Source organism: Acartia tonsa, chromosome 3 (assembly GCF_053477335.1).
Source record: "Acartia tonsa isolate MP-2025a chromosome 3, ASM5347733v1, whole genome shotgun sequence".
Taxonomy (NCBI): Eukaryota; Metazoa; Arthropoda; class Copepoda; order Calanoida; family Acartiidae; genus Acartia; species Acartia tonsa.
The window spans coordinates 9247192-9260010 of record NC_137262.1 but is presented as its reverse complement, the minus strand read 5'-3'; the positions used below and the strand labels follow the sequence as shown (position 1 = coordinate 9260010).

Below are 12819 nucleotides of genomic sequence, written 5' to 3'. Positions count from 1 at the left end.
CTAAATAATAGATATAATATACGTGGATATTATAACTGGGTAAATTTTGTTGTCAATTTAGGTTGCTAATTTGGTCCTCATTTATTGGTCAGTTCTTACGTCCAGTATGAGGGGAGGGGATATCGTTATATTAGCATGCTGGAAGACCATTTCATTTTAGTTGGAGAAAATATGGTGCAACATGCAAGTAATTATATATCCCTTATTAAGATTCTAATTTCGGGTTGTTACAATATTGACAGGAAGAATTATCTAATAAATTAGCGCAGCAATATCAAACTTGAAAAAACTTATATATTTTAGAGGTAAAATAAAGCAGGGATTTAATGAAATAAAACAACTATGTTATTAAATTTTGACTTTAAAAGCGCCTTTAAAAGCATTTTCTTACAAAGTTTTTGTGCACCCACCTTCAGAAAACAGGCAAAAAACGCCTACGGGGGCGCGGGGGGGGGGTAAATGAAACCAGTACTGACGATTATAATATGTCTTTTGGTAATCAAATATCGCTTTTTTAGCCGGTGGCACCCGGTGAAAACATGATTCCTGATACTGTCTACTTAAATGTTGATTTTAAAACAAACAAAAATAAACTAAAATCTTGACTTCAACTAGAATTATGTAGGACTAATATCTTCAATTTGTGCTTTTTTCTTTTATATTCTCAATATACATGTAATGCATGACTCAACAAAAGTTATTTTGTCTAATTACGTTAAATCTAAGAGATTTTATAATACTTTTAAAATTGTTGGTGAAACACACAAAATATGCCTTTTTCTGTAAGAAATTTTTTGCATTCCTTAACTTCCAGGCATTAGAAAGCTTACCTAAAAAGCGTAATTTTACGATTCCTTTGAAATCTGATGTAATAAGGATATAATAATACTCATAGAATGATTAAAACTTGATTTGGGGGTGGTGAATAAAATCCCCTGGTTGCCCGTATGTGCAATGTTATGGACCTTTACAAACTTTTCTTGATACAGAAACAAAAAAAAATTAAATGCCTAACATCCTTCACCTATGATAAAATCTTTAGTTTAACATTAAAACCCTTAATATCTTCATATCATGGATATTCTCTTCTCAAAGTTTCAAGTACTTTTCAGTCATTCTCTTTCGTTTCTATATTGAACTGAATGGTAGTAATATCTTCATAATCCTTGGCAAGCTGGAGTGATTCTTTGGTTGTATATAGTTTTGTACTTTTTAAGTTAGTTTTCTTTGATGAAATATTTGATGTTTGATTGTTACCACTAATATTTCCAACGGGATTGCTCTTCCTAAAAAAATCTTTCAGTTATTTTTGTAGACAATTTTCCGCGGATAGAAAATGAAAAATTTAGGATTAATTCCAGCTTTGTTGGCTCTGAGGAACTGAAAGCCCAGGCCATAAAAACATAACATCATTTTAACTTATTTTTAATAAAAAAATTCTTTACAATTATATTTAATACAGCGAAAATGAATATATTTTGGAGCCATCTGTTTTAAAATGAAAATAAAAATTTAAACAAAAACTACCTTTTATGAGATTCTCTGGGTCTAAACTGTTTATCTTTGGCATGTACAAACTTTATATGTGCTAAAAATAAATATGTTAAATCTTAATAAAATTATCTAGTTTAGGTAATAAATCAATAATTAGGGTTTGCAATCCGCCGAATTTTTGGGTCGGATTCGGATTCTTACAATAATCTGTCAAAAATAAAGTGGATTAATCCGTAGATTGCGGATTCCTTTTTTTGCGGTTTGCGGATTCCGGTTTCTAACAATATTTCAAAAGGTCTTTTTATAAATAATAGTTATTTCTCGCATCGTATTATAAACAGCTTTTCGCGGATATAGAATGTACAATTATAAGATTAAAACCAGTTTTTTAGCCCTTAGGTGCCGAAGGCTCGGGCTAAAAAAAACTGGTTTTATGATTGTACATTTTTATATTCGTAGAAAGCTGGATATAATACGATGCTAGACATAGATTTTTCGTATGGATGAGAACCGCTTCCTATCCACTGGATTCGAATGAATACGAGAAAAAAATTATAGCCCCTACAGTTTTTTTCCAACCCTTCCTTAACCTAACCTAAGCATGAAAGGCTACTGTAAAAATAAAATAAAAATTTTTAAGTGCTTCAAAAGTCATAAAAAATAACAATCCGAATCCGTTATTTAAATTGTGGATTCTGGGTTCAAAATTTGCACGAATTGCGGATTCGAATTGCCAACCCTATCAATAATATTATATTGTTATTGTAAACAAAAATGTAAATATTTACTTTTAAGATCCACAATTACTCTAAAACTTTTAGTGCAGAGATCACAGCTGAAAGATTTTGTTGTACTGTGGCGTTTTGAGTGTTTTGTTAAGGCCCCATGTGATGAAAATTTCTTTCCACATTCAGAACATTGGTGCTTCTTCTCACCTGAATTGTTAGGTTAGGTAAAGGATACATATCATTGCAGGGGTGTATATTCTGCACAAGATTTATTTTTTTCCCCTGCTGCAATTTTTTTTACCCTCCTAGTTTTTTTCAGCAAGGAAGGAGAAAAATTGAAAAAATATTTTCAGGGCTCTTTATTTTATTCATATTATCCCCCCTCCCACATATTCTTTTATTTTTTCACCAAGGAGGGAAGAAAAATGGAAACAAATATTTTCAGTTCTCTTACTTTTTACATTACCCCCCCCCCATATTTTTTTTACCCCCCCCTCCCCCTTTAGCCGGTTCAAATTTGCAGAATATACACCCCTGTATCTTTGTTTTCATATAGTAATTTTGTGTAAAGAATGGTTGCTTCGCCCATGACATCTTGGTGATCTAGATACGATTGGGTATGGATGGTGCAGAAAATAGCCTAAAGCCATTTTAATAGCACTTAATAGCAAAAGTCAAATACCATAAAACCATCAAAAGAGCTATGTAAAGCTTTCCAAGAATTGAGCACTCAATCGAATCAGTGGTTAACGAGATTTCAATGGACAGAAAAATCTTTACTACTTTATACCTTTTAAAGATTTATCCAGTAATCTAAGTATCAGAACATACAGAAACTTTTTAGCAAGCGAAACATTCATAGAAAGTTGCTTAATCCTATTGATTTTTGGAGGCCTGTTTCTTCTTATTGAGTGCTAGAATCCTTATTTATTTATATATATTGATTTCAATTGAGCTTCATAAAAAATAAGTTATAGGAAACTATTAATAATTTTTTGCTTTCTAGGATGTTATTGTATTTCTAGATACTTGTAATAAAGGTATTCTTCCCTTTTTAAGAAACATACCTACCCGAATGATAAGCCATGTGTTCTTCCAGGTAGAAACTATATACAAATCCTTTGTTACATATTGTACATTTGTATGGTCGTTCTAAACTATGCTTCTGCATCACGTGACATGTCAGGCTACGCCGCTGAATAAACTAAAAATAATACAACATAATTTGAATTTATATTTGCTTAAAAAATAAATAAATAGGAAATCCTATGATATACAGTAGTAAGGTTTTTGTTTCGTCCGTTAAGATCTCGCAAACAACTGAACCTGTAAAAATCTCCATGACATGGAAGTATAAAGTGGGTTCCGAAATGGTTTAAGGCTAATTTTTAGCCCTCTTGCTACCGCATGATACAATAAATACTATTAAATGTCACAAGCTTTCCTTGAATCCCGTAAACATTGTTGCGGAGCCGTTTGATTTTAGTGCGGCTCCGGCTCCGCTGCTGAGCCGCCTGTGAGAATAACGGCTCTGGATTTGGCTTCGGCTCCGACCTAAAATGAAGCAAAACTCAACATATTTTTTGGCCAAGTCTATTTTTGACTTTAGAAGGTTTTAAAAGATTAATTTTTGATAAAAATGGACTTGAAAAACTTAAAAGGTGCATTTGCACACGACACAACAGAGTTACCAAATTATAATTAATAAATCTCTTTTTTTAGCTAACCCGGAGCCGGAGCTGTTTTTTAACGAAAATAATGGCTCCAGCAAAATATGGCGGCTCCACGGATCCGGCTACACAACGCTGCCCGTAAATATTATTTTTTAACGTCTCCTGAACTGATGTGAACCAGACTCTAACTACAACAACAATTGAGCGCTATTACTGTTGGTTTATATTAATCACTAAAAAAAATTTTGGGCGAAATACGTAAAAGGACCAAGGAAATCTTCTACAAAAAAAAGACCAAGGAAATCCCCTACAAATAAAAAAAATGGGGGGGGATTTTTTTGTTTTTGGGGGGGTTGGGGGTGTCCTACCCCCCAAGGAAATAGCCTAAAACCACCACAGGACCAGTAGGTATATTCCCTAAAGAGTAGAATTCGATCGGTTCAGTGGTTACCGAGATCTTAAGGGACGGACGGACAGACAGACGGACGGACGGACAGACAGACAGACGGAAAGACAGACAGACAGACATAGTTCTACTTTGTATCATAGATAACTAAAATATGTTAACCAAATAAAAGAGAGAAGTCACAAAGCTGACCTGAGCAGGGCAAAGATGGCACTGGTGGGGTTTATCTCCAGAATGAAGAAGCTTGTGCTTAGCTAAGTTACCCTTACTGCTTAGCACTTTTTGGCATACATCACAGGAAAATGAGCGTATTGTGTCTTTCATGGGTATTTGGTTAGGTTCTTGTAAATTTATTGAAGGAGAATTTATTCGAATTGGATCAGTATCTTCTAAAAAAAATATATTTTTGACAAACAACTTTGAATATTCATATAAGTATTATTATTTGGTTATCATTTATTACATATATTCATCAAATGATTCCTTTGAAGTTTCGCCATTGATAGAAGATTACACCCAAGCCCCTGCAGTGGGTCTAAACCTTGAAGAAGCCTAGTTAACGCGTGGGACTAGCCTTAATCAATTATGACAAACCTTATCTAACCCAATTTAATCTAACCTTTATGATTGCTGTTTTGTGAACCACGTGAATCCTACTATTAAAAAAAATAACAATACAATTAACTGGGAAGTATGTATATTCTAATTAAAAAACGGCAGAAATACCAGAATTTAAAATGGGTTAACATCAGACAGTCATACCAAATTTTTGGAGACCATTCTTTTAGAGGTCCTTATGACCAAACATATGACGAGAATACATTAACAAGATTTTTAATTGGTGTAAATGCCTGTTCCCCCCAAAAAATACCTTTAGCATCCTGGTCTTGTTTTTCCAACCGAATTTTATCATTTGATGATTCATCATTATAGATTTCAAAAGGCCTTGTAAACAATTCAACCTAAAAATGATCTGTTGAAGTGGTTTTTAAAAATTTGGTTTCATTTACAAACAAATGTTTTTCTAAAAAGTATCCTCTTATACAAGAAGCAAGCTTTTTTGGTGTGTAGTGAAAGATCTCGCTAACCGCTAAACCGATATGGTTCTTCTTTAGAGTGAAGCTTCGAACCCCTTCCCCCCTAACCTTAAGTGCCCCATGAAGCTTCTAGTGCTACTAGTAACACATAAAATATTAAAGATTTTTACAGAATAAAAATAAATGTACAGAGAAAAACTTTGCACTAGCTGTAATATCTAACCTGTAGCTTGGTTAAGGCTTCAGCTAGCTGGATTAAAGAATGTGTAAGATAATGACAGGTTAATTGTATAGAATCCATGCTGTCCAGGCCACATATAGAACATTCAAATCTATAATAAATATTCCAGTATGGCTTAGAAACCGATAAACTTCCGCTGGATTAGAACCAGTTCACAACCATACTAAAATATCGTATACAAAAAAAATCGGCTCCTCGGGCTAACAAACTGGTTTTGATTTTATAATATCAGCGAAAATCTGTCTGTAATACGATGCAAAATAAGGATGGATATGGCAGGCGAAACAGAAGTAAAATAGTTTTTTTTCTGGTACTATATCTCAAAATTTTTATCATTTATGCTCTTTGCTGCTCTTCACTTTAATAAATTAAAATTGTGAATTTGATATTTAACGTAATTCAATTATAAGTAATTTTAGATTAATCATTGACGAGAGAAATCTCTATAATTTCAGAAATCCTAATTATGTAGAAACAAATTCTTAATATTGAATTAATTATCAATTCAATAGAATGGATTTATTTTTAATTTCTTCCATAAAAGTTGAAATATATATAATCTAAAATGCATGACAACACTTATACATGAGAAATATTTTTATGTACAATTTTAAATATTTTGATTAGAGCATGTTATTGTTAAATCCTCGCTCATCACTAAACAGATTGAGTTTTCCATTTTAGGAGGTGTAGCTTCACATGGGTCCCGGCATTGTTTTTTAACTTTATTTATTTCAAAATTTAAGTATTGAGAAGGCTTCAGGATGCTTTAGGAATGTTTAAGGTTTGAGCTCCATGTCCTGACATCTAAAGAATGTTTCGTCGTCGGATGTCAGATCCCCTTTTCCAATCAGAGCCTACTCACTATCAGGAAAAGGAATGTGATTCTGACAAGACAAACAAAATTTCTCCTTCCCTTTGTTCTCCCCTTACTTACCCACTTCCCTTTCAGGTACATCAAAAAACAAGTTTAACTCCAATAAAATATTTAATTTTCGTCAATTTCAAATGGAATTAATTGGCTGAATAGCAGCCCCTGCAGGGTTGTCATATTGGGCACTTTTTTTATATTGGGCACTTTTTTTATATTGGGCGGCCCAATTGCCCAAAAGTGGTTTTGGCCACCCTTTTTGGGCAAATGTCGTAAAAAGCATATAAAAGGATATAAAATAGCCTTAAACCATACCGAGACTTATTATTAGAAATAAAATAGCCTAAAACCATCTCAGGACCTATAACAGCTCCACTGGAAAGGAGAACTATATCGGTTCAGCAGTTAGCGAAATCTTTCTCTAGATACAAAAAAGCTTTCTTTTTTCACCCCCTCCCCTTTTTCTCTCCCCCCAAAAGGGGGGTGCCCAAAACGACCTTATATTGGGCGGCCCAAAACCGCCCGCCCAAAATGACAACCCTGAGCCCCTGACTTACTATTAACTAACCCTGGCCTGTGTGTCAATGGAGTGTCCTACTTTATAAAACCTCAACTAGGCAGAAACTAAAAGTGAGGCGAAGGGAAGTCAAATAATCACATCTTTGTTTTGCTGGTAGTAGGATGGAATAATCTACCCCCCAAAACAAAAATAATGTGCGTTCCAACCACTCAACCACAATGCTGTCCTATTGGCTTGATTAACTTACTTTTGACTTAGCTGTAATTCTGCAAATTCTAGTTTTGATTCGGTCATTTTTAATTGATGTATTATCTGATTCTCAATTTCATTTTTTAAATATCTGAAAAATTATAAAATATGATAAAAGAAACAAAACAATCTCTAACATATTTATTTCATAAGCATATTGTGAAAAAAAAATTTTATTTAAAAAAATTCTTCAATAATATTTTGATAAATTGTTACGTTACAAAAGATTTTTTTATATTTGCTAATTAAAGTTTTAAAATAAAATGAAAGAAATCTTACATAAAATTAAATCAATTGATTTAACAATAGAATCTTGTTAAGCTAATTTTGTCTTAAATAACAATGTTCACTTTATGTTTAAAATTACTTATCTTTTTCTTTACCTATTCATTATTTTAGAAAAAAAAATTAAGTTAATTGCATATAAACATTGAAAAATATTTAGTTATTAATACCATAAGGATCATTCTTTTCAAACTCATGCCATTTCCTAAAATAAAAATAAGTAATATTTGAACATTTAAAATAGGGTTGACAATCCAAATCCGAAATCCGTCTAATTTTTGGACAATTTCGGAATGCGGAATCCGTTATTTTAATAGCGGATTCGGATTCTTGATTGTTAGGCTAAAATTAGCAACTTTAGTTTTTTTGGTCCGAATATTTCATAGTAGCTTATCATGCTTATTTTAGGTTAGGTTAGGGCGGGACGATTTAATGATGAGATACAACACAGTTACGATAATTTTGTAGGAGCTCTTTGTCTTGATATCAAGGTATGAAGCTCTTTATTCGTAGAATATTCGTTACATCATAACCCTGCCCTAGTTGCGGCAAGTGTCTCAGTTTAATATATTCTAATAAATTAAACTCAAAACAGTGGGGCATAGGGCATTCATATTATACAAATACAATACTTAATGTTAAAGTGGGCAAAATCAAACAATCGACCAACACAGCGCTATAATCGAGCACCTTACTACAAACCTCGGTATTCAACTTCCTTTTAAAAAAACATTGAGGATAAAAAGCCTGTTCGGTCTAGTAGTGTCTATACCTGTAAACTGGTTTATCTGTAAAATCTCTGGTTCCCTCAAACCGTCCTCTTTCTGGAGCTTCCTCGTAGTTAAAGTTTTTATTTGTACCATATAACTCATCAATCTAAAACAAAAAATCATTTTATTTAATATTACCAAGATATTATTATACACACTGACACCTTCTACTTTATAATTCTAGTTGAATTTTTCAGTTAAAAAAATGTTATTTATAATCAAAACTTTTCAATTAAGGCCACTTTTTTTGAAATCCTGTTAGATAAAGTATTCAAGTTTTTATGTTTGTTCGTTATGATTTTGCTAACAACTGAACTTAATAAGTTCTCCATTTCACAGAAGATTGTTAGTTGTGCGTTTTTTATTTTCGCCCGGCCCTCCCTTCCCGTTGGAAAAAAAATCACATAGATGCTATTGGCGCAGCCTTTAGTTGTAAATAAAAGTATAAATGGGCAAATGAAATTCTTTTCAGTAAAATGTGGCTAACCAGTGGGAAAGTTGGCCATAACTCACAAACTTTGTACTTTGGATAAAAAAATTAAAATTTATTGGTTTTCGGTTTTAGAGTAAATATGTTACAATTACTTTCATTTTCAAAAATAGGATTTATTTTAGGATGTAAGGAAAATTATGGAAATCATGACCCTATCCTCACACTATACATTCATGAATATGTTGCACAAAGACAGACTGACAGCAACTTACTATAGAGTAGCTACGCTTCCATCAACTTGTTATATTTGTTTAAAAGATATAAGGCAAGGCTGGGCAGCCGCGACTAAGCCTTAAACTTAAAAATTTTCAAAAATTCAATTTAATTTTAAAATCTAAAAAAAGAAATTGGTTTTTAATCTTATGCTTTTTAGGTTTTCATACCACATTATTTCAAAGTAGCTGGATGTCAGATTATCCATTAATATTTCGATTACTGACCGATGGACTCAAGTGTATAAAATTAGCTTATTATTGCACTTCCTTGGAAGGTTTAGAGCTATTTTGTTTTCTTATCCTATCCTATTTTATAAAGTAGAAAGGTTTTTTTCTGAAGCCAAAGATTTCGATAACTAATATGCAGATTGAGATCTCTATTTTAGGAAAGCTTCACATAAGACCCTTGATTGTTTTAGGCTGTTTGATTTAAGTCTTAGGATGGTTTTAGGCTACATCTCTGCTTTCCTTACCCTTCGAATACAGAGCAGCTAGGGGCACTGTCGCTAGTTAATTAATATAAGAGACTTTACAAAATGGTTTATAACGCAGGGATCTAAAGGGATAAGACGATTTCCGATAAATTGTTGTACATCCCCAATAAAGATACAAAATTATCCCTATGTAAATTACATTTGGGGGTTGAAACGTTTGGACACTCAACTTAATAAACCAAACAATCAAAATTCATTAAAATTCCCTAAGTTGTTAAGCTTCTGGAGGTCAAGGAAATTTTTAATTGTAAACCTAAATAAATTTAATGTGGAGGGCCGGCTTATCCCCCTACCCTCAAGTGCTCTAGATGCCTCGGAATGCGTAGACGCTGGTTAAAAAAATACTATACCTGTGATTGTATTTCTCTGTATTGATTTCCAACTACCATCTTACCAGAAATAGGATCCTGCAACCAGATTGAAAATTTTTCACATGGAAAAGAGAGAAAAATGTATTTTTCTATTTCTTTACAAATCCGTTGAAAATGCTCGATACCTACTGTAATTTTATCCTAATTCTTCATCCTACGGATATAACATTGAAGTAAAATAATAGAGTGGGAATGGGTAAAATAACTGTATGTCCCCACACAGTGAACCAAGTGCCGACTTTTCATCGAGTCTTTGAATATCAGCCAATAGCGTCGGAAATATTAGCACAGCCAAGTCGCATCAAAAAAGCAGAAAAAATTTGCTAGCAGACGAAAAAGGTCCCCAGGTAGTTGTCTGGACTATGTATACATCTATACATTAATGTGCTAAAATTATTAATTTTGGTGTTTATTTTCATTTTTCCTGAACGTCTCCACATTTAAAGATGGTATCTGCCACAACATGAGTTATTTCTTTCTTAAACTAAAATAAAAAGATTAATTAGGTATAAAAAAGTTAAATACCTTCCTACCTAGACAAAACTAATTTTTAACAAGAATTATATGAAAACAAGATTAAGTTGTATAAAAACTGGTGCCTCTGAGAATATTGTCCTAATAGAACATCTGGAAAATATTTTCTAGAATCGCTTTAAAAACTGATTATTATCCGCTGGATTAGAACCGGTACATAGCCAAGAAAGCTTATTTTAATCTAACTTATATTTTTTCATTTTATTATCCACGTAAAGCTGTCTATAATACGAAGAGATATATAAATAATTTGATACTTTTAGCCAAAAACTGGCAACGATAGCATTAGCCAATATTGTAGTCGGATTGCACCTAGACTTTGCTACTAATGGTCCAACAATTTGGTTTAAAAATGGATTAAAAAATAAATTTTTCGAAAACTTAAATAAACATTAAACCTACCTGTTTTTCTAATTTTTGAAGGACGACAACGTCACCAGTTTTACAGCTATTACTGTTCCACAAAAATCATATTTTAATTTTATTTTTACCATCAAAGATATTATAAAAATAGGATAGTGCGTCCGCCAGCCGCCTCTATGTATAAATAGATACAGAATATAAGTGGATATTGCGACAGGGGGAAAATTGTCGTCAATTCATGTTGCTAACATGGAACTCATTTATTGGTCAGTTCGTCCGTTCAGTAGGATGGGAGGGGAGTGGATAAAGGAGGGGTATCGCTATATTAGCGCGCTGAGAGTTTCACATTATTGGAGAACATACTAATCTGGCGTAACATCTAAGTAAAAATATATACATTAGGTCATAGTACTTAAAAAGTATGTTTGTGTGTGTGGCCATTGTTTCTTAGTGTTTGGACCCAGAAATAAGGTATAACCAACAAGTGAAATAAATATAAAATAATATTTGGGGGGCAAATGGAGAGGTCGTCAATTTTACGATGTATTGCCCCCCAACGACAGCTAAAAAACACGTATAGGTTTCGTGATTTTTTTTCGAATTAATTTCGTTATTGGTAGAAGTTGGTTTGGACCTAAGTAGTCAAGTCATGGAGTGGACGAGACACTTTAGTATGCTAAAACCAGGGCCAGCTCAAGGTCCACGCTCAAGTACAAGTACTTGACCCACAATCTCAAGGGACCTACTCTTTATTACCTCACCCTCGCCGAGTATGGCAGATGTCCCAAATTAAGTCACCGTAATGAATGACGCTCCCCACAAAGAAAGTATGAAAATAAGTTTGTGATATGATTTTGCCTGGGATCTGTAACAATCAGGTCTTCAGTCTTCCTAAAGAAAGCTTTTAATCTTTCGTCAAATTCGAAATATGGAACCTGAAATCAAGATTGTTTAAAGCATCTAAAAGAATCTTTCTGCATTAACATTCAGGGAGGAAGGGAACATTGGGCTGTTTATTTCATTATTCCCCAAAGATTTATGATAACTTTAACTAATTCGTTGGATCAATAACTTTGGGGACTTTTATTTCATTTTGATTGGTTGGTTCATTATTAATCAAGTGTTCAAACGTTCCAAACACTAATAGTAATCTACAGATGGGATAATTTTGTTGGTGATGTACATCATTTTATCGGCCATGGTCTTATCCCTTGAGATCACTGATTTATATCGATATAAACCTAGTTTTTCAAAATAAACAAGTTGTATAAATTTGTAACCCCAGGAAGAAGGGAGGATATTGGAGTGAATTTTTAAAAATTTATCTCATTCGTAGGCCTTAAACTTTGGGTATTTGCGATGTCTTAAACACAAAGAGAGGGGGTTTCTGGTAAAATCCGTAAAGGTTATGTGTTATAAGTTAAAAAAAGTAGTAGAACGACAAAAATTTATATTAACTTTTTTAAAAAATTGTTGTCTATAGTTCTTTTCAATAAGAAATACAATATTTAGTGAATATTATCGTTCTACTACTATTTTTAAGCCTTAAAACACACACCTTTACGGATTCTACCAGAAACTCTTTATTGCGAATCTTCTTCAGGGTAAGTTGAAAATAGGTTAGGTTTGTTGAACATTTAACACGAAAAAGCATAGAACTTCTCCTCAAGAATATCACGAGTTTCATTACCTACCTCAACTTTTAATGCATTTTGTAAATTAGAAGTTACAACTTGACCGACAAGCACGTGATTTTTCAGCAGACCAGCTGCTAATCTTCCTGCCATTTTTAAATTATTTTTCTTTATTTTCTGAAACAAACATTTAAATAACTTTAGTGATCAATAATCAATTAGAGTCTTTTGGCACCAAAAATACTAATTATAGTTGATGCTTTAATGACTTACTTAAAGCATCTTCAAATTCATCATCAAGACAAAAAATTAATAATCCAAAAGGATAATATCAAATAATTAGACATTGCATAAATAAAACATGGAACATAATTGTTAATAATAAGCAATGAAAGATATTTATTTTGATAATGTATACAAAAATTTAGCACGCGGTATTTT

The 12819-nt window shown here is 32.7% G+C and overlaps 2 protein-coding genes across 2 annotated transcripts; both read right to left on the bottom strand.

Annotated features, from left to right (window-relative positions):
* Nucleotides 1-943: 943 nt before the first annotated feature.
* On the bottom strand, nt 944-7306 carry LOC145313241 (uncharacterized). The gene is made up of 8 exons (XM_080152552.1): nt 7218-7306; nt 5562-5670; nt 5173-5263; nt 4494-4690; nt 3294-3426; nt 2283-2429; nt 1528-1588; nt 944-1286 (listed from the first exon to the last, which is right to left on the bottom strand). Exons 1-8 carry the CDS (start codon nt 7262-7264, stop codon nt 1109-1111), a joined length of 963 nt encoding a protein of 320 aa, XP_080008678.1. The 5' UTR covers nt 7265-7306; the 3' UTR covers nt 944-1108.
* A 3-nt stretch (nt 7307-7309) lies between these two features.
* mRpS17 (mitochondrial ribosomal protein S17) lies at nt 7310-12556 on the bottom strand. The gene is made up of 7 exons (XM_080152553.1): nt 12439-12556; nt 11603-11679; nt 10784-10835; nt 10275-10331; nt 9827-9886; nt 8277-8380; nt 7310-7709 (listed from the first exon to the last, which is right to left on the bottom strand). Exons 1-7 carry the CDS (start codon nt 12529-12531, stop codon nt 7661-7663), a joined length of 492 nt encoding a protein of 163 aa, XP_080008679.1. The 5' UTR covers nt 12532-12556; the 3' UTR covers nt 7310-7660.
* Nucleotides 12557-12819: the final 263 nt, after the last annotated feature.